The sequence below is a fragment of the Uloborus diversus genome, chromosome 6 (assembly GCF_026930045.1).
Source record: "Uloborus diversus isolate 005 chromosome 6, Udiv.v.3.1, whole genome shotgun sequence".
Taxonomy (NCBI): domain Eukaryota; kingdom Metazoa; phylum Arthropoda; class Arachnida; order Araneae; family Uloboridae; genus Uloborus; species Uloborus diversus.
Genome location: NC_072736.1, coordinates 167,083,517 through 167,110,321, shown reverse-complemented (window position 1 = coordinate 167,110,321; position 26,805 = coordinate 167,083,517). Strand labels below are relative to the sequence as shown.

General features: G+C 32.3%; 1 protein-coding gene across 1 annotated transcript in view; it reads right to left on the bottom strand.

Moving 5' to 3' along the window:
• LOC129225059 (guanine nucleotide exchange factor subunit RIC1-like) overlaps positions 1-26,805 on the bottom strand; it is a 112,133-nt gene that overhangs the window by 12,232 nt on the left and 73,096 nt on the right. Inside the window, 10 exon segments of the mRNA XM_054859605.1 lie at positions 1,256-1,377; positions 8,238-8,402; positions 10,808-11,066; positions 12,705-12,741; positions 12,838-12,972; positions 14,268-14,410; positions 16,353-16,477; positions 17,614-17,660; positions 21,697-21,800; positions 24,737-24,839. Coding sequence (XP_054715580.1) covers positions 1,256-1,377; positions 8,238-8,402; positions 10,808-11,066; positions 12,705-12,741; positions 12,838-12,972; positions 14,268-14,410; positions 16,353-16,477; positions 17,614-17,660; positions 21,697-21,800; positions 24,737-24,839 — 1,240 coding nt within the window.

The following is a 26,805-nucleotide window of genomic DNA, read 5'->3' as shown; positions in this document are numbered from 1 at the left end:
AAATATTAAAATGAAACCTTATTAAATACACTTCCAGATAGGTATTGGTTAATCCCTCACACCCCCCAGTGGCGGATTTACTAGGGGGGCGGTGGGGCCCCCTTCATGACGTCATTTTCTAAAACCAATAATCTAGAATTGAAGGAACTACTAGCAATCGCCACTAATTTCAATCAAGTACATTCCACAAATTTGCTTTAAATTAAGTTTAGACAGCTAGTGTAGTCGAGGGATGGGCAGCGTTACCCATAAGCTCACACCTCCCTCCTTTTTTTTAAACTTTAATAATTTTTATATTTCTATATGTGCCTTTCAACCTTTTTCTTTCACTACACTATACTGGTATGATAATACATTGCTATGACTTAGAACAGGGTTTCCAACCCTGGGGGTGATATCCCCCAAAGGGGAGATTTGACACTTCAAGGGGGCGATAACTTCGTGAAGGGCAATAGGGGGTGATTAGTATTTAAAATAAAGGTTAAAGGGGGGGGGGGCAATAGACTCCCTGGCCCCTACGTGACAAGTTTGAGGGGAGGAAAGTTTTTTACGGTTTTCAACCGCCACCCCCCTGAATAGATTGTAAATCCGCCCCTGCACCCCTCCCCCTCTTTTAATAAGCTAATACATAGCTAAAGTATAATTGGTTACCAAAACTCTTGATATTTCCTAGATCTGTGGGTCTCAACCTTTTACCTGCTGAGGACCACTTGGTACTCTTCCGAATCTTAAGTGGACCACATACAATAGAAATAATTTTTTTCACAAAAATTACATTCAAATAAAAAAGGAGATGAATCCAAAATTTTTCTTTGATAAATTTAATTACCCCTATATAAATGGTACAGGTTAATTTTCATCAGCTGTTTGTGGACCACATTTAAATTGATACACAGGTCGGACCACAGATTGAGAATCACTGTCCTGGATCACAAGTGCAAACAAGGAAACACTAGTAGACTAGTTAAGAATGACAACATACAAGCCAATAAAAAAATTAATAAGATGGCAAGTAAATAAAGCATTTTAAGGGGAGAAATATTTAAGCACTTTTGGGCGCATCTCCGAAGAGCTGGTTGTTTTAAGTAAGACTGCATTTAGATAGATTTTTTTCATACATTAACACTGAATATTGAATCTCTCGATAGAGCACACTTCTCGCAATAAGCTGTATTTATTACATAGGTATCACATTGAATTAAAAAAAAAAAAAAACAATCCACACAGACGCCATAAACAGTGCTTCTAAAATTACCTCCACTTTTGCTTTGAATGAATGAACCAAAAATAATAGATGATACAGGGAATGGCCACTGGAAATCTTGATGCAACGAAAACAGGGCTCGTATGAAATCATCTACATGAGCGGCCCTATTTCTATAAAACAAAGAGGAAGAAAAAAGATAAAATAAAAATATGAACTTAAGTTTAAGAAATGTTTGCCATTTTTATGAAATTTTTTTTTGTTGTTGAAAGATTATGGGCTAGTTGTTTTAAAACAGCATTTCCCAACCGGGTTATGAGGGTGGTTTGCGAAAAAAATATTACAATGGCAGAAATTTAAGAAATTTGTATGAGATAAATTCTTAAGTTCAAGTGTATTTTTTTTTTTTTTCATCTTTTATTCATTTGTCTCTTCCAAGGTATGAGTTTTTACTGCTTTTATTGAGCATAATGCAATTCAAGCGATACCGGAAAAGTTCAACTTTGAATACTATGTCTTCCGTTGAAGATGAAAATATATGAATGCTTTTGTTTCCTCAGAAGCTTTTGACCGGAAAATTTGATTTAACTTCACAGAAACATTACATGGAGCATATGCAAACGCCTGCTTTTAGGCGTGGATCCAAAAGGGGAGACGTAACTCCCCCAATTACGTCATCAAATATAGCCGAAAGGTGTCTTTTGGAGACTCATATTTAGAAAAATTTGCTTCACACTGCGTTTTGAACCCAAAAATTACACGTTCACTTCCTCTTCTTCTATGATGACCCCTATCAAAACCAGGAGCTGGTTCCGCAGTTACTTGCTTTACCATTTGAATGCGACAAGGAGCTAAGCTATCGTGCGTCTCTTATGGAGAACCGAAAATGCGCAGAAGTGCAGTCGCTTGTTGCAATACTTTTCGCAATACCTAGACCACAATTTACTTCTAGCTTTTATCGATGAGAAAGAGAAGGAATAATCAGTAACCCCAAAATACAAGAGGCGTGTAAAAATACTTTTACTTATGAAAAAATTCCTGGGTGAAGCTTGTTATAGTGTGAAGTGTACACTGTACACTGTAACGAGACCTACCGAGTACTCGGTAACGACTCGGCCTGCTCGGCCAATTTGCCGAGTAATCGGTACTCGGCCAATACCGAGTAGTTGCAAAAAATTGAATATTGTCCAAGACAGATACTAAAATTTATAAAAAAAAGAGCAAGCATTATATTCTGCAATCATTTACAGTTAAAATTTATAAGTCAAATTTAAATTTTGAGAATACTGAAGTTTGTAATGCTTCAATGGAATAAATCTCTTTATTTTAATGTCCCCAAAGTTAATAAAACTTATTTATTAAAAATTATGCAAAAAAGGTAAGTATAGAAAATATGGAATTTTTATATTCCTATAGTGTTCCTGCACATTTGTTTTATCTGCTTTTAAAAATTTATGTTTGGCGAACTAGAACTATAATTGATTGGTATACATAATTTGTTTTAATTCCAACTTGATTAATCATATACCTTTTATTTATTTATTTATTTATTTATTTATAATTTTAAAAATAATTTTTTTGTAAAATTTTTGACAAACAAAATTGTTTATATAATGCGTAGTTAAATTTCAGCAGGACTTTAGTTTTAAAAACTATTATATGGACAAGGAGGTCTATACTACTATTCCAGTAAGTTCAAAATTCATCACATGTGTGTCGGTGGTTCTTCTTAAAACATAATTGGTACTTGGTAACTCGGCCGAGTAGTGAAAAACCGAGTACTCGGTACTCGGCCAAAGTTCTACTCGGTACGTCTCTAAAAAAAACCAACGGAATTAAACTATGCAACTTGATTTACGCTGTTTGTAAAAAAAGGTACTCATGAAATTTGTTCAGAAAGTTTCTTACAACAAGTGGGATTAAAAATATTTTGTTGATAAAGATTCCTTTTTATGTACATAATAATTAGAGTTGATAAAAGGAGTTTCTGTTATTTTTCAAAAATTAAATGAAATAAAAAATAACTACGCATTTTATAAGAGCAAGAAAATGCTTCAGCACTTAAACGATTAATGTATAAAGTGCATTCCTACCAAATAGCCAGAAGTATAGTCCTTTTCCAAAATATATAATTTTAAATGCTGTTTTAATTTTGTAGAAAGAAAAAATATTACATAGTTAGTCTAAGAGAGTTTTCTAAAAGGTGCTTTTATAAATTATTCTTTAATTGACTTCTGTTTAGTGTTACAAATAAATGTACTGTTGTGTTAGAAAAATACTTTTAAAACTTTATATCCCCTTTATTCAATGTGAAAAAGGATTTACAGCACACACAGATAAATACAGGAGAAAATTAAACGTTGAGAACCTAATTTAAGACTGAAACTGTCAGATATTTGAGTCCAACTTTGAGCTTCTTTGTTCCACAACTATCCGATTTAGAGTTTTTTTTAAATTTTTTTAATAAGAAGTTGACTGAAGCTCAACAAATAATAATCACTGGGTTTGTTATTTGTTTAATTTGTTTTGCATTCATTTACTAGTAATCATTTGTTTTTAGAAAGTGTTTGTACATATTTTGGTACTATGGTTTTGTTTTTGTTAAGAATTATTGAGCAACATTAAACTAAAACACTGCTTTAGAATTTTATTGTATGTGTAACTTTTTTTTCTTGTTGTTACTGCATAAGGGGTTCGGCAACTTCTTTCGCCTTTTGGAAGGGGTTGCAAGGGGAAAAAAGGTTGGGAATCGCTGTTTTACAAAATTGTTCATTAATCTCATTAAAAGTGATTGGATGAAAAGCATGAGTTATTAATATAACATTTTGTAATTTAAATAATATTATAATACATATGATACTCTTATAATATTCAATAAAAACCATTAAAGCTGCAAACAATATAAGAGAATTTAGGTACTCAAGTTTGAGAAGAAAAAGAGAAAAAAAAAAAGATAAATAAATGGTAATTTTACTTTTATGTTTAGTCTAAAAAAAAACTGAGGAAAAAAAAATTAATTTATCTTCACTCAACTATAAACTCCATTGTACTTATATAGATGCAAATTTTATTTTTATTAAATTTTTGAAAATATTCCAAATAATTTACAGTTAATAATTTTGACAACAATTTTTTTTCCACAATATATAATTAATTTTGCTTTTAATGCACAATGTAAATGCAAACATATGACTTTGTATTGAGAGCAATTTCATTTGAGAAGCTTTATTGCGTGTAACAATTTAACATATATTTCTCATGAAATTTCATATGTATTTCTCTCAACTAATTTTTTTCATTATAATGGCAAAATAACCAGAAAACATCTTGGAATTCATATAAAAGCTTTAGCCTTTAGCACTGTGACATTGGAACTGTTACATAAAATTCCTATTTTATAATTTTATTCTTAGGAAACATTATATTTAAAAACTCCTGTTAGGATTGGTCAATAATCTATAGTTGGGGCAAACCTAACCTGGCAGTGCCGCAATGCTGTGATTAGGTTCTGTATAGCCTTCACAATGAAGCCAGGTTAGGTTTGCCTCCACTACAGTGTAATAGGAGTGAGAGGGCAAGAAGTTCAATTCCATCTTATTTTACTAACTCAATATTAAAGCACAACACATAGAACATTAAAGCTTGTTCTAAAATTGTAAAAACTGATTTTTTTGATGAAAATACAAATAAATGTAATATGGCAATGATTCTCACATGGACTGTTACAGTAGTTATTTAACAGACACTAAACGAATACGAAAATAAGCATTTCAGTAAGTAGAAAAAAATACAGGAATATTTTTTTTCAAAACGGATATCTGAAGAGACAAAAGCTCAGTTTACACAACTTTTTAATGACTATGTCAACATTATGACATGTACAAGGAAATTCTTTTTCAATCAAAAGGTGAACTTATAGAACAAAAAAACATAAAACTTTTTGATGACAGCTTTTTTAACAATTTATTGAAACAAAAGGAAGAAATTACATGCAGTTGTTTTTACTTAATGAGGTTATTAGTATTAAGCAGTAAGTTACAGCCCCAAAAGCCAGGGCTAAGGCAGAACTACATACAATATAAAGTAAGAAAAAACGTCAGAAAAGCACAAATTCGCAGATTTATTGTTCAGCACAAAGGTATTTATTTATCTTACATACAATATATCAGACAGGCTAGTTATCACATCCTGAGACTACAGTTTCGTTCTTATTAGAACTCCTCAGTCGGGAATAGTGAATAACCATGCTGTAGGCAGATGTCATCTCATTGCAGCTGAGAGTGCCAATGAACGGGTAGATAAAGTGAATTAATCTCACCAGCAAGTGTCCGCATCATGGTGCTGCTCGACTTGTGAATTGAAGGTAAAGCTTGACTTAGGCAATAAATTGCCGCCCCAAAGCCAAGCTCAAGGTAGAACTGTATGCATTAAATCAGACAGATCGGTTAACATAACCGGTCTGTCTGGAATATTGCATGAGGTTATTAGTGTTGATAAAATGTAAAAATACAGGGTTCATACTCTATTTCGATTAAAAAATTCCATGCCTTTTTCATGACTTCAATAAAAATTTTCATGACCTTGTTATACGAAGAGAATAGCACTATCCACTATATTATTAAAATCTGTTCGCGTCCGTCTGTCTGTCTGTCTGAAGATCGATCTCCTCGAGAACCGCTGCGAATCTAGAGTCGAACGAGATAACGATCAATTCGAAATTTTCCAAAGAAAACAATAGAACCAATCTCGTAACTGTACGACTTTAATTAGCGGAGATATTAATTAAAACGTTAATTAACATAACGTTATTCAGGAATTTTTATTTCTTTCCTGTTGCCATTTTGCGTATGAGCAAATAAAATTCTAATAATTGTTTTAAAAGAGATTTTTTTGGCTGCTGTCCAAATCTTAAAACAACGTTTCCATCCAGAATTTCATTTTAAATTAGTTTAAAATTAGTTTAAAATTGGTTGCTCTATTCGGACATTTACCGTCTGTCCTTTCTTATTTTTTCACATTCAACGTTCTTAACTCTTTTCAGCATATGAAAGTTGTTTCTTTAGCTATGTTTATTGATTGTAGTTTAAGTTTATCATTCACCGGTCTCATATTTTGATACATTTAGGATGTGCGACTAATTATGTTTATTTTGTTGGACTTTTTCCCGTCACATGGGTAAGTTTTCGAATTGCAATAACTTTCTTTTTCCTTCCTGTTTCTATTTTTGAAATACAGTTTGTATCGTTAAAAGAACACGTTAAATTAAGATTGTTTGGATTTCTTTAAGTGAAACAGAGTTGAACAAAAAAAATTGTTTTTAAGGATTTTAACTAAAGCTAGCTTGGAATCTGATGACTTGGTATTAAACTAATGCTTATTGGTATTTATTTAGTCTTGGTGCTTTAGTTTCACGTAATCAACCAAAAAGTGTGTGTCATTTTATGCAAAAAGCTGATTGTATTTGTACATAAATAGTTCAGATATAGTCTATCAGATGTAATTCATTTTAACGTGAGCACAGATTATAGTTGATAATGCATATATTTTCATCTTTTGTGCTAGTTGAAAATACTCATAAATTGTATCAATGATAACTATGATTAACGTTAAAGAGAATTTTGACAAAAATATGCTCTACTGGTGTTTTGCAAACCTTGCATTAAGTGCATTTATTTACTCCTTAGCGCTTTAGAAACTGATGTCAGAATAATACAAAAACATCAATTGGACATCTCTTTCATTTTTCAAGTAGCCCGTGCAACGCCGGGCACGCAGGCTAGTTTAATATAAAACTTGCCAATTTCTGGAAATGAGCATTAGCAAAACCTCTACATGAATGCCACTGCCTCATTGAAGCACTTACTCATAGCGGAAAAAATATCAGTGTATACTTAAAAAACTAAACTATTCTTATTTGTCTTCATCATATAAATTTAAGTACAGTAAAAATACAGAGAATCGAATATGATGATGATTAAATGTCTAGTATGTTTGTTATAACTAAGCAGAATGATAATGAATGGGACAAAGGTTGAATGAGTCAGCATTAAGTTTCAATAAATTTGCTTCAAAAGTTGCCTTTTAATGTCAACAGTGCATTTAATCATCCACATAACTTGACAGTATTTCGGTTCTGTAAAGTAAAGCCACATAATTTAGTTCTTTGTTTCAAAACCAGATATTAATGTAAAAAACCATTCAGTAGTGAATAAATCTTCTGATTCAAATTTACTTGCTTTGTTTATTTATTTGCATATTTTCAAATGCATATAAATTAATAGGTCCAGAAATTCCAGAACATAATGTTTGATTCCTGACATTGAACGTAGCAGTGGGCTGCATGGATTAGTTTAGCAGGCCGTGTGTATGAGCACTAATGTTAAGAGTATTAGAATTCCATTTTTTTTTTTGTCTTCTATTGCCTGACTAAAGATCTTTATTCTCTAAAATCTTTAACAAATTAAGATAAACTCTGAGAAATTTAACAATAAAGTTTTCAAGAGTGATGGAAACGAACTTTGATGCAATTGAATTGCGTTTTTTGAGTAGGCATGGCAAAACCTGGAACGTGCAAGTTCGCTACTACAGAATATAAAACATCAGAAATGTTGAAAATAATAGTAAATTCAAAATGAGTGATGCTCAAGCAGTAAAATCACCTCACAAAAAAAGCCAAGTGCGACAGAAGTGGATGTAATGAGATTTCAAAATTCAGATTTGATTTTAGGATCGTTCAATTCTCCACTTTTAATAGCTTTTGTGTGTTATATTGTTAAATCACTCAAGATTTATAATGCTCTTTTAGTTACTGTTACTTTCTCTTTGCCCAGGACATTTTTCCATGACTTGAAATAAATTTCCATGACCTTCAGTGAAAATTTCAATTTTCCATGACTTTTCCAGGTCTGAGATTTGCTTATTTTTTTCCCATGACTTTCCAGGATTTCCATGACCCGTACGAACCCTGAAAATAGCATTTTTCTTACAAAAATACACAGAAATATGAAAGTGGTAGGGAAAAAACTATAGATACCTCTCTTTAGTCAAAAATGTAATCAAATGAAAGTCAAGGTGAGCTGCGAAATATCCCAAATCTTTTAGTTTTCCAGCTGCAAGCAATTTTCTCGCATGCCGAGTCAGCAAAGTATCAATGAAAAATTCCTCAGCTGTTCCTTTCTCTTTATGATCAGATATTCTCCTGAAAATTAAATAAAAGTAAGAAGGGAGTTTAATTCACAATGGAGCAATTGATAAAGTCCTCTTATATATACAATAAGTTTTTAAAATAGTGTCGATAGTCATAAAATTCCATAATTTTACATTTTACATACAATTCAAGTAATCACTAGTGATTCAAAAAATGCAAAATTATATTGATTGTGTAAATTGATTCAAAATTTATATAAATAACTTAATTATGTAGTACTTTCAGTTCTGGTTGTTCATTCGCTTGAAAAATAATAACATTTTCGACTTCAGTATAACTATTCGTGGAATCAAAATTGCACCATTTTGAAACTTTTATGCAAAAAGCTTTTATTGAAACTAAAAAAAAAATGAAAAAAAATCAATAAGAAAAGTTATATATATATATGCTGCAACATAGAAGTTATGCCTCAAAACTCCAATTATTAATTGATAGCCAATGGCTACTAAACCCCACAAAATGACAGTCAAATTCAAAAAAATGGTAGCCAAACATTGTACATAGAGTGTCAATATTGCAAAAATTCAAACTAATGTGAGGTGAAAACCTTGGGAATTGTAAGCAACACCTCTTTTCCTTCCTCTTCTTCCATATTTGCCACATTTTGAAACTGAGTATCAGTTAAACTTTTCCGTGCACACCATTATCTCATCCGATTAAAAAAAAAAAATTGGTCAAATCTAACTAAAAATGCACAAAATTGAAAACGATGCAAAATTATGAACCGAAAGGGTGCATTAGCCAATAAATTTAACATTTACATTACCTGGATCACCAAAATTTTAAGAAAGTTTCAAAATAATAAAAAAAAATCCTGAATTTAAATAACTCGCAACATTTTCCGACTTTTACATAATTATACTACCTAAATTTCCTAATTTCAATATTCTATTGCCATCCGAAACGTCTTAAATCAATTTTTAGAAAAATTGACTAACCTAGCCTTATTCACCTCGGATGCAAATGAGTTGAAATTCCCGAGAGGGTGTAAAAATTGCAATATTAAAGGAAGGAGTAGAATCACACAGCAAACTGAAACAGGAGAGGTAAACAGAGGCAGATGCAATCGGATCTCAAAACGCATAAAAATTTGGGACAGCGCAAATTAAACGTTGGCAAGTACGCCCCTCTATCTGATAGCCGAAATTTTTTAAGGACAAGAGAATACTACCTCACCCCTTCTTCATCCCTGGCAATTCCATAGGCGAATGTGTAGTGGATGAGATAATTTGGGAAAAGGTCATGTGAGGTAGTGAGAGGCAAAGGGATGTCAGTGGACATTTTCAAGTTTTGAGTAAAACACATTTAAAGTTCTGGTCCTAGGTGGGCTTTCATTGAATTTTTTTTCTAATCATGCTGCACAACAGCACCTACCAGGGACAGTAGTATTATCTCTTTCCCCAAAACAGAGGAGGGGTTCATCTACTATTTGTACTGGTTGTCTCCAAATTTTTAATTTTGTCACTTACACCACCTTTGCTTCTGACTGCCTCATGTGTCAAAATTATAAATTGGGAAAAAGTTTTAGTATCAGCAAATGGTAGCCACATTCATCGGCACCCGAATGGGGGGAGGGCAATTGAAAATGTCAAATTTTAATAACTCTAAATATGTACTGAAATTGGTTTCCATGGGGAAAATATCCTGCTAAACCATGAAGAAAATATCTGAGCCACCCCCCCCCCTTAAAAATTTTGCATATGGGCCCCCATGGCCTTATTGGCAACTTCATAAAAATAATAATGGTTGTCAAAATGTGGAAATTTGGTCACATTTGGAGATTGGTGACAGCAAGTTTTGAGCTCTAATATATGTCTACAAGTATCTAACTACAATGATGACAGCAACCAAACAAGTGTAAAAGATTGCTTTAATGCAATGTTATGCATAAGAGTTGGATTGAAATTAAAAACTACTACATATATATATATATATATATATATATAATAATAAAAGTGAAAAATATTGAAAAGACCACACCAAGAGCCCATAGATGCGCAACGCAGCAAAACTAAAAAGCCAAGTAAATATAAAATTAAGCAAACAGAATTACAAATATTAAACAAATTATAAATGCCAAATGATGATAAAAAGGAAAAATGCAAACAGCTATTAAGTAGGAATAGAAAAAGAGTGAATCCAGAGCTCATCAGCCATGGAGGATTCATTAATTATGGTCTACTTAATAGCTGTTTGCATTTTTCCTTTTTATCATTATTTGTTATTTATAATTTGTTTAATATTTGTAATTCTGTTTGCTTAATTTTATATATATATATATTATATACTATGATATGAAACCATATCTTTGAAATAAACATTTTCACTCAAAAAATACAACAAAAAAACAAAAACAAAAAAAATTAAATGAATTCATAAGCAAAAAATGTACATACCTCTTTCGGGGAATGTTGTTAGGCTCACTGATAGTCCTGGCGATCTCTTGATGCTGAAAACGAGGCGACTTGTCCTGTATAGAAGCAGGCAACTTCTGAGACGCAGTTGTGCTATGGGAACGATTTCGGGTCAAGGAGACAGTTCCGAGCACAAAGGACAGATCGTCCTCGGTCGGACTGACGGGAGGGGTGGAGTGAGGAAGACCATACTTGTTCGGCGGATTGAAAGAGCGAGGAAGAGATTCGTTATCACTAGGGTCTAAACGGAAAAAAACATATACAGTCGGACCTCCATACAGTCGGACCTCCATATATCGAAGTAGCAAATTGTCGGAAAAAAATTCGATATATAGAAATTTCGATATATAGAAACAACCTTTGTTTATCATGAAAATCTCATAAAACAAAATTAAAGCTAATTTTCACCAATTGCAATACAGTTTCATATTTTTGAGTGAGTTTTCTGTAAGTTTCAGTACTTTGATTACGGTTTTCCGATTTCTCATAATAGCAGGAACTCTGCTAGTGAAAATACTAAATTTACCAGAAATAACATTTTTGCGTCTTTATACATCTTCATTCTTCAGCAATTCAACTTGATCCGCAACATTAGGGGATTTTCGTTTCAACAATGTAATTGAGAAAGAGTAAAAAATCAATCTACTTAACTTTTTGAATGATATTTCACTGAAGCTAAAAAGACTAGGAATGATAATCAACAGACAATAGGGATAACTTGAAACTGATTTTACTGTATTACTGGTTATAAATAAGATTTCAAATAAACTTTAGGGAATTTAAGAACGGAACAGTGACTAATCTATACACTCCGCAAGCCCAGAATCCTAGTGAGTTTCATAGCAACCTTTAGTGAACATAATTTTCTCCCCTAACCTTCATTTTAAATGAGACAGTCTAAAGTGAAAAAAAAAATCTACGAATGTCTCGAAAAAAATTTCGATATATAGAAATCTTTTCGATATATAGAAACAATTTTTCTATATAATAAACATGGAAATTCGCTGGGACTTCGATATATAGAAAATTTCGATATGTGGAAGTTCGATATATGGAGGTTCGACTGTATATCGAACTTCCACATATCGAAATTTTCTATATATCGAAATCCCAGCACATTTCCATGTTCATTACATAGAAAATTTGTTTCTATATATCGAAAAAAATCTCTATGTATCGAAATTTTTCTCGAGACATTCGTAGATTTTTTTTTCCCACTTTAGACTGTTTGTCTCATGAAAAATGAAGGTTAGGGGAGAAAATTATGTTTACTAAAGATTGCTATGAAATTCAAAAGGAATCTGGGGTTGAGGGGTGTGTAGCTAGGTCGTTGTTTCGTTCTGGAGTTCTTAAACTACCCCAAGTGTATTTCAAATCTTAGTTTTAATCAGTAGCACTGTAAAATCAGTTTCAAGTAATCCCTTTTCTCTGTTGATTATCATTCCTAGTTTTTTTTTAGCTTCAGTAAAAATCATTCAAGTTAGGTAAAATGATTTTTTACTCTTCTCTGGATTACATTGTCAAAACGAAAATCCCCCTCATGTTGTGCATCAAGTTGAATTGCCGAAGAATGAAGATGTATGAAGGCGCAAAAATGTAATTTCTGTTAATTTTTTAATTTTTAACTTTCGTTTAATCCGATGCTCGTATAAATTAGAAATTGGGTTTCATACAAGAAAATTAGCTTTAATTATAATGTTTTAGGAGATTTTTGTGATAAAAACAGATTGTTTCTATATATCGAAATTTCTATATATCGAATTTTTTTCCGGCAATTTGCTACTTCGATATATGGAGGTCCGACTGTACGTATTCAAACTTTGCAACCAAAAATAAAGCAGATATTGTAAAATATAAGAAATAAGGAAGAGACTTTTACCTATTGCTTTCAGGAATCTAACCAATTCATTTGCTAACTAAAATTAAAAAAAAAAAAAGAGAGTTACTCAAACATACAATCCAAGACATAATCCAAGATTAAAATTTTGTAACACATAAGAAAGTGGTAATACCTCCCATTTGCCTGCTTCTAAGGAGGAGTCTAAAAGAAGAGTCGCATATTGTTGGCTCACGGATGATAATTCAAGATTTTGAAGTATGATTAAATAAGATGCAGCTGTCTCCAGTAAACCTTGATTTAAACATGCCTGAATAGAGAACAAGAACAGTAAACTGAATAACAGTTGCAAGTAAAAACCATAAAAGAGATTCACAAGGCAAAAAAAAAAAAAAAAAAAAAAAATCTGTTGTAAAGCTCAATTAAAATAATTTAACAACCTGATGATAAAAAGTTGTGGAGAAAAAAGATATTTAAAATTCCACTACAGCATTCCCTCCAATCAGCTGACCTGCCAATTAAATAGAGTGAGACCTACTGAAGCACTTTCATGCACCTATGAATTGCTCTGTCATTACAGTCTGCCCACAAAAGACATGGTATCTGGCAAGCGGCCAAGTTATGACAATTCCATCTGAATGAATCTCGCAGGGGGAGAAGGGAAAACAGCGATGGGATTTTGATGCATGTGTTTTATAATGTCAATAGGGTTCTTATTCATTTATTGCATTCTCTAAGTTGAAAATGAAGGGAAACAAAAAGAGTTTCTATGGAAACAACGAAAATAAAATGAAATGTTTTTTTTTTTCGTCTGGAAATGCAAAAGCAAAATGGTAAGCTCAAAACTATGTTGTAAAAAATTAATCAATTAATTTTCATAGTGAGAATAAAGTTCAGATTTCAAAAATTATTGCTGTGAACAAATTGTCATTTTTCAAAACTGTCAAAATAATTCATAGGCAAAAGCTCACCATCTGTAATGAACAAACAAACACATTTCCGCCTATAAACCGGATGTTTGCCTTTCCATTGCATTGGTGGTCAGACACTAATTATATGAATAGTCGGTCCTTTAAGAGTGTTCTTCTAGGAATTTTAATGTTTGCATTGATTTCATCTAGCTATATGAAAAGGTATATTAAATTTCCTACCCCTGCTTTAGAATTGAGTGATTTCACGTCAATTGACCTGATTTTTCAAATCGTCTCTGCTTGACCATCACCAAATTGGGTGAAATTTTATAGATGTGTAGAGATACTTAAGGCATAATTAAATTTATTGTTTTTATGAGTAACATCCCCAACCCCCGCCACTTTCTTTTGAGCCATTTATGTCATGATGCATATCATTTGCTTTCATATCTTTTCTCTTTTTTTTTCATATGGACAAGTCATTTTTTCTTCTCATTAAAAAATTGGCAATTTATCTTCACAATGTGAATGTAACTTTCCTCTCCAATAATAGAAGAAAATGATTTACTTTTTTGGCAGCTATCAGACAACTTTGTGGTCACAATCAAATTATACTCACAAGAACTACATTAAACTGACCTCTTTAGAAATTTGAAGGCAATAATAATAATAATAATAAAAAACAACCTCTTACTTGAAAAAGATTTTTTGGATTTCCCACAGCAGAAAAAAGGTAGTGCCACAATGCTAATTCTGTTTTTCTAGCGCACTGAACAACTGTTTGCAGAAAAACTGGAAATTCTTCTATAAAATCAATTATTCGAGGAAGCAGAGCATCTGAAAGGATAGAATCATGTTTCACAAAAAAATGAAAAAACATATCCAAAAAATTTCAAAACTGAAACATAATTGAGCACAAAAAACAAGTAAAAAAAATAATGCATTACAAGGCACTTGCTGAGAATTAAATATATTTACATGAACATGGGCAACTGGTGCAAGAAAAAAGTGTGGGGTTAGAGGGGGGAGGGAGGGGTAGTTAAGGTGAGCGGTGCCCTTAAAGTTTTTTTTTTTTTTTGGAAAGTTGGGCTACATTATTGGACTTTAACGTCATTAGTAATGAAATTGCTGCCAGATGGCCACGATAAACTCCCCCCTTCCAATTTAAAGTTCTATTTTTAATTTTAATGAAAATAATAACATGAGAAAAAAATAAAACACACACATATTAATTCAATTCTTCTTTGTTTAAAAATGTTAATTCATCAATTACTAGCATTTTTTAATCGGTCAATAATTTGTTCTTAGAATATAAATTTATTGCCAATAATTTGTTCTTTTGCCTTGAAAGTGAGGGCAGTCGCCCTCACTCTCAAAGGTTTGCCCCTTGCCCCTTTGTACAAGCTGCCTATGTACATGAAACTCTGTGTTCGAAACAGTGAATAGTCTTAATGTTGCTTGTAGCATTTGAAAAAAAGATACACCTACTTCCAGGTAAGTCAGTTGATTATCAGTTAGTACATTGATTTTTCTTTAAGCTTAAAACTTGAAGCATGAACTCTTTTTTGTTAAAATTATTGGTTATTTTATGTTTATCAAAAGGCTGCATTAGTCTATTAACACTAGAATTACGGGAGGGGTTGCTAATTACTCATCTGTATTTTCGTAAAAAGCTTAATCCTTCCTTGACTTTTCCTAAATAATTGTGCTGGGTATAATAAAAAGTTTTCAAGAAAATTGTAATTCTTTTAAACCCAAACTAAAGGGTGACAACTAAAATTACGGGTAGGTGTCATTTTGAACCTTTTGAGAAAAAAAGAACTGAAAATACATTTACTGATGCTAAAACAGAGCAGAAACTCAAAAATGTCTCTTAGAACATATCATTTTAAGAGCCTGAAGCATTTATAATGTTTTTGTACATAAAAAGAACCATTAGCCGCTAGCTTCTGAAATGCAACTGAAACAGCGCTGGTTTTTTGAAGAGCATTTTATACTTTTGAAATATTTTTTCATGTATCCTGAAAATCTCTGTATTCTGTAAATAAACTGCATTTATTATAAATATGATTATTTTAAACTAATTTTTAAAAATATTTAACATTACGTAGGAAACTATGCAGATTTCTTTTCAGGGGTCAAAATGACCCCCAACGTATTTCTAGGTATAAAAAGATTGCCGTAATTCTAGTGTTAAAATGAGTCTTTAGAAAATTTCAGTTTTGATGTTACACGTCACTTAACATCAATTGAGGCAGCAAGAGGCAAAGGACCGTGAGTAGACTTTTTGAAGTTTCGAGTAAAACATGTCTAAAAGTTCAGATTCTAGGTAGGCTCTCTTGAAATGTTTTCCCCCTAAATCATGCTGTATAGCAGTACCCACCACAGCTAAGTACCATGTCTTGCCCTAAAACAGACGAGAAGGTTCTCTTACCATTTGTACTGGTATCTCCAAATTTTTAATTTTTGCACGTACATCCCTTTGCTTTTCACTACCTCAATTTTAAATTATATACAGATGACATCGATACTGAAACCTTTTTGTTTAGTGGGCAAGTTAATTAATTAATACAAAAAATAGCAAAAAAAAAAGAAAGGAAAAAAAAAACTAAAAATAAATAAATAAATGATTAAATAAATTAAAATGAATAAATAAAGCAAATGTTATATTTAGTACTAACAAATGCATGCACAAAACTTTTGAAATTCATGCTACTAATGTCAATACCTTTCTTTCTCATTTTAAAAACTAAAAGCAATAAATTGATGGAAGAACAACCTGGAATGGGATCAGAGGAAGTAGCTTCTTCTTCCAGAATTTCATGTAGAAGCAATTCAAGTGAATGTGAAAAATAAGGTAAAGTTGAGCAACTTCGGGCAATTTCCCACGCATGATAACCTAAACTGCATTCAAAGAAAACAATCAAAATTAGATTATTCAGCATGCAATTCAATTAAGCAACTCAAAACACTTAGCACAAGAACAAGTAGGATGGGAGTTACAGTTACATTTGAAGTCTCTTCAAGCAACTGCAGTAGTTGATGTAATTTTTATTGCAATAAATTACTAATTACACATGATCAGGGATGATTAGTTATTATGCCAACTCATCAATAGTAAGCAAATTGTATGATGAAGAAAACATTTTAGTAAACTAATGAATTTGCTAAACTGTAACGCCAAACGTTCATCTGCCTTGTGTGCCAAACAGATTGATTTCTCCTCACATTAATCTTAAAATCCATAATATGAATGCTTTTATAAATCTCACTAGGAGTCTCGGCTCCCTGCTTGCTTCACTCGCCAACTACCATTTACCACCTGCAGCAGGTGACAATTGACAACAGAGACAACAAAGCATAGTAAGTATCAAAAATGAGAAAAATTTAATTCCCACCTTGGATGCAAAGAGAAGTTATCAAAAGTATAGAAGTGCAAATAAAAGAATTTATTAAAGTAAAATAATCTTATAATGTCACCTTAAAAGGCCTACTTGATGACTAATATTGATAATTATCAATATAATTGCCAGAAATTTGAAGTAAGGGGGAAAAAATCTAAGGCAAGTAAATAAAAGCAAAACCAAAAAAATACCGCAATTTTCGGGATTAACAGACAAAGAAAAACAGGAATTCTGGAATATAACCGGAACACAATCACCCCCGCATCTTTCTAAGTACATTATAGTGGAAAGAGAACATATTAATTCATAATTTCACATTCAATAATATTCAGCTTTAGAAAATTATAAATTTCTGAAAACACACAAGTTCCAGTTTTTTGAAGATAAAAATACCGGTAATCCAGTATAATGCAGGAACAAAATCAATCTTGTATCATTTCCAGGCAGATATTTATTTTTTAGCAAAAAAAAACTTACGTTGTGGCATTAGCACTTATGTTATGTCTTATAAGGGATTTAACAAAAGTTGCAACTAAGACATTTTTTATAAGTCACTATTTACTATGCATACAAGCACCAATCATAAGAATAAAGCTTGAAAATTCTTAAAGAAAATATTAAAAGATGATAACATACTTTCTTTTTAAAAGCTGCCTCAGGATGTGATGAAGATAGACTTGACTCTACAAAGAAAAAGCTAAAATAAATACTTTCATTCTGAGAATTTTGCATTTCATAAACTTACACAAAATTTCCCATTTGAAGAAAAGTAAATAAAAAAATACATGCAACTTATTTGTAACCAGATTTTGTTTGATGTATATGCATAGGTATGTGTTCTGATTCTCAAAAATAGATTTTTTTTTAAATAAAAAAATACATATAAAATGAGCAAAAATAAAAATTTGTTGTTTATATAATGAAGGCATCCTAAAATGATATATCAAAGAAAAATAGGTTTTTAAAATTGTAGAAAAAACTTATTTTAAAGAAGACATTCTGCTGATGATTGAGTAGTATGTTTAAAACTAAATCACTTTTTTAAAATAATCCGAGATAAATTATTGTGTGAGAAAAGAAATATAATAATTCCATACTTTCAATTTAACTTTTATAACATATTGAACTTATAATTAAATAGTAAGTTTTTTGTGAAATTTTCGATGTTTTTGTGAAGCTACCTGATTTTATTACTTGATTTTTGTGAAAGTACCTATTTCAAAAGATTTTTGTGAAGGTACCGAAAAACGGTAGCAAAATCAGCCTATATTCCATTACCCAGATGGATCAGTTGAAGCTAACTAAAGTATACTGCCGTGGGCTGGTAAGGGGCAGTATCTGCAAGTTTTTCAAATTTTTTTTCGCATTTTTGTCATCTACTGTACGTTAGCTTTGTTGTACAAGCTTACTTATTTGGTTTCCGAAAAAAAGGCTAATTCCAACGCATCCCTATTGTTTGTATTGAATCGAAAAAAGCTTTCCTCAAATATTAAGAAAACTCATTTCTACAGATACTGCTGTTTACCTGCCCATGGTAATATAAAACTAGTGTTCCCGCTAGGCCGTTTTTGAAGGGCGCAGCGCCCTGCCCTTTTCCATATCGGCAGAATGCGCCCTGCCCTTCTTTTAGATCGTAAAATGCGCCCTGCCCTTTTCAAAAATAACAATATGCGCCCTGTGTTTTTAAAAAGATGCCTCAAGCATCTTTGGGTCCCGCAGCGATATCGGAGCGATTTTATTTGTCCAGCGATTGTCTGCAAAAACGCTCATGTCTTGCCATTGTCCCCAGAATTTCACCTTGAAAACGGCCCCATGAATAAAAGGAGATGCAAACACCTAGGCAAAGAGGGGATGAGATTCTCGGATTTCTAACAGACTTATCAGTTGGAAACTAAAGATAGATTTCTTCCTTCTGCTGAGGATTGGTTTGAAAGGGTGAGGGAAGGTGTTCGGTCGTCCGCGATGGCGGGGGAGAGATTATTGTTTAATTCCTCTCCATCTTTGAGTTTGTGAGAATCAGCAATGAGAGAGGGAGGGTGGTAGGTAGTCTTCCGATATTATTTTCATCTGTAGGACCAGGGGGCGCCAGTTCCAGGAAAAGTAGAAGGGGTACTACTTGTCAGACAAGAACAGATGCAGATGAACTGCTCCATTTCTTGTTCGAAAAGTCCGAGTGCAAACGCAAACGGTTCTTGATTTGAAAATACACGGTTATTGACGATGATGCCGGCCGAAAAAATATGAAGTTTACTGAAATATTTCAGGCTGTTCTTTTTCTTTTTTCCTGCAAAACAGAACAGAAGCAGGGTTCGTATGCTCCTGATAATCCTTGTAAAGGGATTGGAAAGAGCGTTTTTTTTTTCTTTTGAAGTGATTGATAAAGTTTTGAAAGTTAACTTAGTGCTTGAATTGCTTAGAGTCTAAGGAATGCACAACCTATGGCCCGCGAGCCAAACGGGGCCCACGAATCCTGTTGAATTAATCTGCGAAATTTTTTTAAAAATATATATAAATAAAGAAATTTTTTAAAAAAAATAAATAACTAAGTTTGTGAAATTATAGTTTTAAAACTCATATTTATTGCTCTAGTTAACAATTTCAACGTTCAATACAGGTCGATTTTACCCCATTTATAACTATCACTTCCCCGAAATCGCACTTGCAAAATCGGAAAATTAACGAAAATAATGTAACAAAAACGGCATCTTCACCAAAATAAAAATTATTTAAGAAATAGAATGTTGAATTGAGCAATAAACATCTTATGAATAGGCAATTTTCGTAGCGTTTCAGCCCTTTGTGTCCGTTTTTCTTTTGCACGTGGAAATTAGGCTTAGCTAATTTTGGCGCATTGCTAGTGATTGTGAAGCTATCTTTTCGCATCTCGTTCTGATTGGTGAACTTTCTAATTGTTTTCTAAGTAGTACACAGTACAAAGTCTACTGAACCGAAATACAAGGGTATTTCTTTGTTATCTTGAATTTTTAGCCCCCCCCCCCCCCAAAAAAGAACGTTTGAAATGGAAACATATTGTTCTGTGTAAAATTTGCCAGGGAAATTTCATTCATTCCTTTTTGCTGAGTATTTGTATTATCCTTGAATACGATTTGTATACTAACAGATTATTTAAAAAAAAACTTATTGACATAATTAAAAAATACTTATGACATACTTATGCTTTTTCCAACTAAAATGATCTCTCTTTTACTGTTTCTTTTTACTATATATATATAACTATAATATTGCATTTAAAAAAAAAATCACAAAAATAAAATGCTGATGTATTAAATTTTCATAAAAATTATCAGTGAAATTAAAATCGTGGATAGTCCCCAGCTGCTTGGGTAGCACATACACCTGCAAACACATCTGTGTCATGAAGTTGTGTCAAATCCAACAATAGGCATTCAAATAAAGCCTTTTTTGTTTTGCATATTGCTACGACTGCATTTTTGAAGCACTGCACACAGTATTTTAATAATTATTCTGTTTGAAGTATAATATTTTTTAAAAGTTGAATTTACATTCATCATGATTTTGATGTCTACTAAAATACTTAATGGCATAAAGCACATTACTAGGCAGTTTTTAGATAGGAAGGGAGGATCCGTAATTAAATACTGTTCATCATACATTGAAATTCAAAGGATTTTGAAATGCCTAGAATTTTTTATTCTTATAGGAAAAGTAGTCACAATTATAGCCTGAAAATGTTGAAACACACCCAAAGCTAAGATTCAGCATTAGCTAAATGTTCCTACGGAGTTTGAAAAATGTGCTTAGTTGTCATGGGGGGGGGGGGCAATCTAACCCTTAAGACAAGTGCATTTTCTGGAAGAAATGATATTCAATACTGAAGTCAATGGTGGCGATGGGGGGGGGGGGGGCGGGGGGGTGCACAGAAATTTTAGGGCCCGTCACAAATGACTTTTCCGGGTCCCCCTCCATGTGGTTTGCCTCTATATTTCACCCCTAGTTTAAAAAATATTGGATCCCCTTGAGGATCAGGCCCAGCCCCAACAGTTGTCCCTTCTCCCCCGCCCCCGCTGTGCGGGGGCGGGGGGTGCTCATGGTACAGAAGAATGGATGAAATTTTTGCAAGGTGTTTTAAGATGCTATTTTTCTTCTTTTTTTTTGGGGGGGGGGGGAATCAGTACTTTTTGAGAGGTGCGTCATTGGTCTTGGATGGGGGAAGACCACATTAAAATAGTGCCCTTTTTATAATAAATAGTGCCCCTTTTAAAGACCAGCACCCTGCCCTTTTTTTTTCTAGAGTGAACACTAATAAAACTATCTATGAAACAGCAAAAATTAAGGGAAAAAAAAAGAAATTGAGAATGAAACACTTGAGTACTTAAAGTGATCAAATAAGACAGTGAGAAGCAAAAGGATGTAAGTGGGAAAATTAAAAATTTGTCATAACCAGTACACATGGTAGGTGAGACTCTCCTCTGTCTTGGGGCAAGAGATGGTACTAGTAGGCCTGGTATGTGCTGCTGTATATCATGATTTAGAAAAAACTTTCATTGAAAGCTTACTTAGGATGTTATCTTTAAACGCGTTTTACTCAAAACTTGAAAATGTCCACTTACATCCCTTTTCTTCTCACTGCCTCAAATGTGAATACTTTTAAAACATGATTACAAATAAATAAATAAATAAATAAAATAAAATAAATAAATGAATAAAATAAAGAAACTTCAGCATTATGATACATACCGTACGGGAAACAATGCAAAAAGGATGATTTCGATAACTATCTGCAGATAACAGGACGGCTTCATTCTCTGCACCAAGAATAACAGCATCTTCATATAATACAGCTGCGATTTCAAATGACAAGATGTAATTAAGAATTGTAGAAGTATTAACAAAACAGGAGATTAGTTTCCATTTAAAACTTTTTTAAAAAATCTTATAGGAGAGACAGAAAAAATTTCAAATTTTGTTCACTTATTTTTTCTAAAAGATTTTTTACCTTTGGTGTATGACTTCATTTTAAAATTATCCACATTGTTTAATTACTTACAAATAAAAATAATTTCGATTGAGCTGATTTTGAATTAAATCTCTCTTATTTTATTTTTCCTCTTCACATTCTGGATTAAATTTATGGTTTCTCACTTTTATGCTATACAATAAAAAATATGAGTTGAATAATCAATTTATTATAATGATGTTGATGCTAATCGTACGTTTTTTTTTACTGTGGCCAAATGGTTTAAGCATGGATTCTGGTTCTGAAACAAAACAGGTTTTTGGTAGCAGTTTGCAACCTCATTGGGAGAAATTTGTCACAATTTGCTTTGTGTCATAATAGTATTGACAAATTCTGAAAGGAAAACACTTTTGAAAGATCCTGGTTTAAGCTGGTTTTGTTTCTAAACCCCTCAGTTGTGATCTAAATAGCAATATATTTATCCTAGTGAGGCATAAAAAAATGTCACAATCCCAAGACTCCACCGAAGAAAATGGAGATTTCATTTATTTCGACTTCACAACGGAAGGTTTTTTGCAGAGAAAAGAAGGAGATTTAATTTGTAAATACAACTTTTTTAAAATGAAGACATAATTTTGTTTTTATAAAACTAAACAGAATATGATGAGCAGACTATCTTTTCTTTACTAATAATAAAGCTGAAAGTCTGTCCGGAGGATGTCTAGATCTCTGTGACGCCTAGACCGTTCGGCTGATTTTCATGAAATTTGGCACAAAGTTAATTTGTAGCATGGGGGTGTGCACCTTGAAACGATTTTCCGAAAATTCGATATGGTTCTTTTTCTATTCCAATTTTCTTAACAAAAATATCATAAGATGAACGAGTAAATTACGAAATTATCATAACGTGGAACCGTAACATGGGCACAAGCCAATTGGCGAGATACGAAATTATCAAACATTTGTAAATATACAGGCGAACCAAAAGACCTTTTAATTTTTCTACTACGGGCAAAGCCGTGCGGGTACCACTAGTTAAAAATAGATCTGAGAGAGAAAATATTGGAACTTTTTGATTCATTTCCTTTTCAGGGATGATAACAGGTTAGGCTTGAAATAGTGGTACAGTATAACTTCGATTTAACACTACCCGATTTAAGGATTTCCTTAACTTAATGATACCTTTTGTTATAGTTCAAATTTGGTTGCATTAATGTCTATGCTCCTCGATTTAACGATATCCTTGATTTAACGATAACTTTTTCCAGTTCCTTGACAATCGTTAAATCGAGGTTATACTGTAGTTTCTTTCAAAAAATTTAAATTACATGTTAAAATATTTTACATAATTTTGGTGAAGACACACCAAAGTTCATTTGCTATAAACACTTAACCTTGTTTTGATGATGCAAACTGACAAGGAAGACTAAAAAAACTTAAGAATGGATTGCTTTTTAAGTAAAGAAAAACATATTGTATTTTATTTCAAATGCATACTTTTCATTAAAAAAAAAAGAAAGAAAAAAAAAGGTGTAAAATTAGAAAAAAAAAAAAAAAAAACAATAATTATGCACATTTTGAAAACTGATTGAGAAAACCAGAATTAAGGCTTTAAAGTGCAAAAGAATATTAGTATTCTGTTGCAAAACTTGAACACAACCACCTGTTTTATACAAAAACAAACGGGTAGGTCAAAGAAAACATCCACATTTCATGCCCCTAAAAGATGAAACTAAGAGATCCATTGGGGGGAATAGGGTGGTTTTGAAAAGGCTTCTAAAGAGGGTTGGGGCTCACAAGTGGCTATTCTGCCATGATCAAAGAGAATGAAATGATAAAATAAAGATACATAAAAATAAATACTTGTTTCAAAGCCAAAAGCTTTCACCATAGGCTCTCATATGGGGAGCAAGTGGGGGCTCAAGGCCCCCCTTCCCAGAAATTAGAACTTCCTTGCTTTTAGTACTTTTTTCTTTGCAAAATGTAAAAACATTTCTTCTCCCGCCATTAATGAGTAAGTTATTAAAAATGGCAAATTTTAATGACTCTAGGCTGTACTGAAATCAGTTTTCAATGGGGAAAATAATCTTGCTAAACTATGGGGAAAATATTTGAGACTTTCCTAACATTCTGCATATGGGCACCCATGGCTTTCATGGTGCTTTTGCTTTATTCAGTTCATTACCAAATTATTTAGCTCCTTTTTTCAAATTTTTATTTTAAGAAATGTACAGCACACTATATTTGTTACACACATAAAAGCACAAGTATTTTTTTTTCAGTAAGTTACCGCCCTATAGCCAAGGCTAAGGCAGAAATACATAAAATACACCACCAGCTCAGTCATTCCATCCAAGAACTGCAGCTTCGTGCTTATCAGCACTCACCAGCCCGGAATAGGAAGTGCCTGAGCTGGAGATGGAAAACCTATTAAAGAAGCCAAGAATGCCAAACAAACTGGTAGCTAATATAGAATTAGTACTGACCAGACCTTGGTTTTCCATCTCCAGCTCAGTCACTTTCTATGCCGGGCTGATGAGTGCTGATAAGCACAAAACTGCAGTCCTCGGATGGAACGACTGAGCTGGCGGTGTATTTTATGCACAAGTATTTTTTGTTAACAATAAAACACTTGAGAAACTCACAAAATAAATAAATAAATAAAAAATTAAAAAAAAAAAACTAGTAATGATAAAAAAAAAATAAATATCTTAAAAAGTTGTAAAAAAATTTATATGAGTAAAAAAAATGCTTTTGAACTAATAACATAAATAGTACAATTCCTTTTAGTGAATCAAAAACAATTATTTGAAAGATTACCTAATGGATATATATATACAGGAACTGGAAGCATGATTCTTTTTGACATGAAATTATGTGCACGCTGTTTCTCTCCATCACGAGGAAATAAAGGTAACCACACCTTAAAAAAATATAATTATATTTAAAAAATGCACAAATCATTTGATATAAAAGACACTTAGATGCTGGGGAAAGTTTCGAGCAGGGCCATCATTTAGGGGGGTCAGAAGAGGAAAACTGCTCCCCCCCCACACCTTGAGAAATCAATGCATTTATGTATAAGTGTTGTTTTGTCATTTTTGATATTTTGCATCAAGGTTATACTATTGGGAAAATTCAAAATAATTAGCCTGGTCTAGAAGGAGATGAAATATTTTAATCTTCTGTGGCAAATCAAAAAATTGGAGCCTAGATATTATAGTTTTTCAAATAATCGTACAATACTTATTTTTTAATGTATTATATAGTCCGACTGCGAACAAATGATCCTTGTCAATCATTTGATAAAAAGGGTCCATTCCTCAAAATAGGTAGCGAAGAAAGGATGCATGCCATATTTTGGAGTTCAGCAACGTTTTGGCGATATGAAAAAAAATTTACTCCTAGTATATTTTCTTTATGTGAATATTTATACCTTAAAGATTTAAGTTGTGGCAATAACTGCGTTGAGTTGGCAAAAAAGTAAAAATGTCAAGCCTTGAGTTCTTTATTGCAACCCTATTCGAGCCAATTTTCAATTGATATTAATTATTGGGGGCGTTGTTATCTCTGACCAATGGTTGCTGAAAGGAGCAAAAACAAGACCCCCTCACTTACTTAGGATGTGACCTGTCGAATGCAACAACTGCCTTGACCGCACAAAATTAAAATGTTTTACCTTTTTGGCTACTTTCTTAAATTTCAAGGTGACACATTCAATCTATAGAACCAATGACGCACTAGTAAATTCCCTTCCAACTTTTCTCTCCACATCGCCCCTTCACTGAAAATGGACAGTTCTGAACCGGTGCGGAGCAAAGGCTCAACTTTTCGCTGTCAGACCGTATCACATAAATCTTTTCGAAGTTATGATTTTTATTTTTCTAATCATATTGTTCATTTTGTGGCATCCTTTTAGTTCTTTGCTTCCTGTCATCCAAATTAGAGTATGACAAGGAATAATCATAACGAACATTTGGCTCATTTAAAAAATTTGCCACTAAACTGGTCAAAATAAAGTGCTTAGTTGCTTGTCAAATTTTGTTGACATTTAAAATTAACTGTTTATTTTTTTAAACAAAACAATCCATTAAATAACACTAAAGGTAACATTAAATTGAAAAAGAAAATGCATCACATAAATAAACTAAGCTATTAAGTATACAAAACACTTTCCCAAATAAATAAAATCATATACAGTCGATGTTTCTTATAACGACCTCTTTCCTCCAAATAAAATCGGTTGCTATAACGCAAGTGTACAAGATATTGCTTGTTTTTTAGATTTTTTTTTAAATACTAGAATAGTTTCGGCTAGTTATGCTTCCTTTTAAAAAAGGATGAAAAAACTTTTTAAAAAAAAGTGAATAACTGGAGATACAACATAATTAATATGAAACTAAATTATAATGGTTAAAAAAAAACATTTGACGACAAAAGACACTGAAAATAACTGACATAAAACAGTTAGTTTTTAGTTGAACGATAATGGTTTGCTTCTGCTTTGCTTGTGCGATTTAAAAAAAAAAAAATAGTTTCTATGTTTAGTATTTAGATATTGTAGAAGCTTTCCACTTTTTGGATTTTTTCTAAAAAATAATTTTTTAATGTCTATCCTTTGTGTGCGGTTCTTATCAAATCCTTGACTGTTTCATCATCAAAAAATTCTTTTCAATGGAAATATTTTACCTTCAGAAACATGAAGTTGTTAATATTAGTTTTTAAATACATAGCTTTTAAAATCAAAACTAATTTGAAATCTGATTTTGGTCGTTATATTGGAAAGAACGATTCCGTTTTGGCTTTAAAATAACATTGCATCTATGGCAGCGGTTCCCAACCTTTTTAGTTGTGTGGCCCACCAGTTTTGTAGAAAACACCATTGTGTG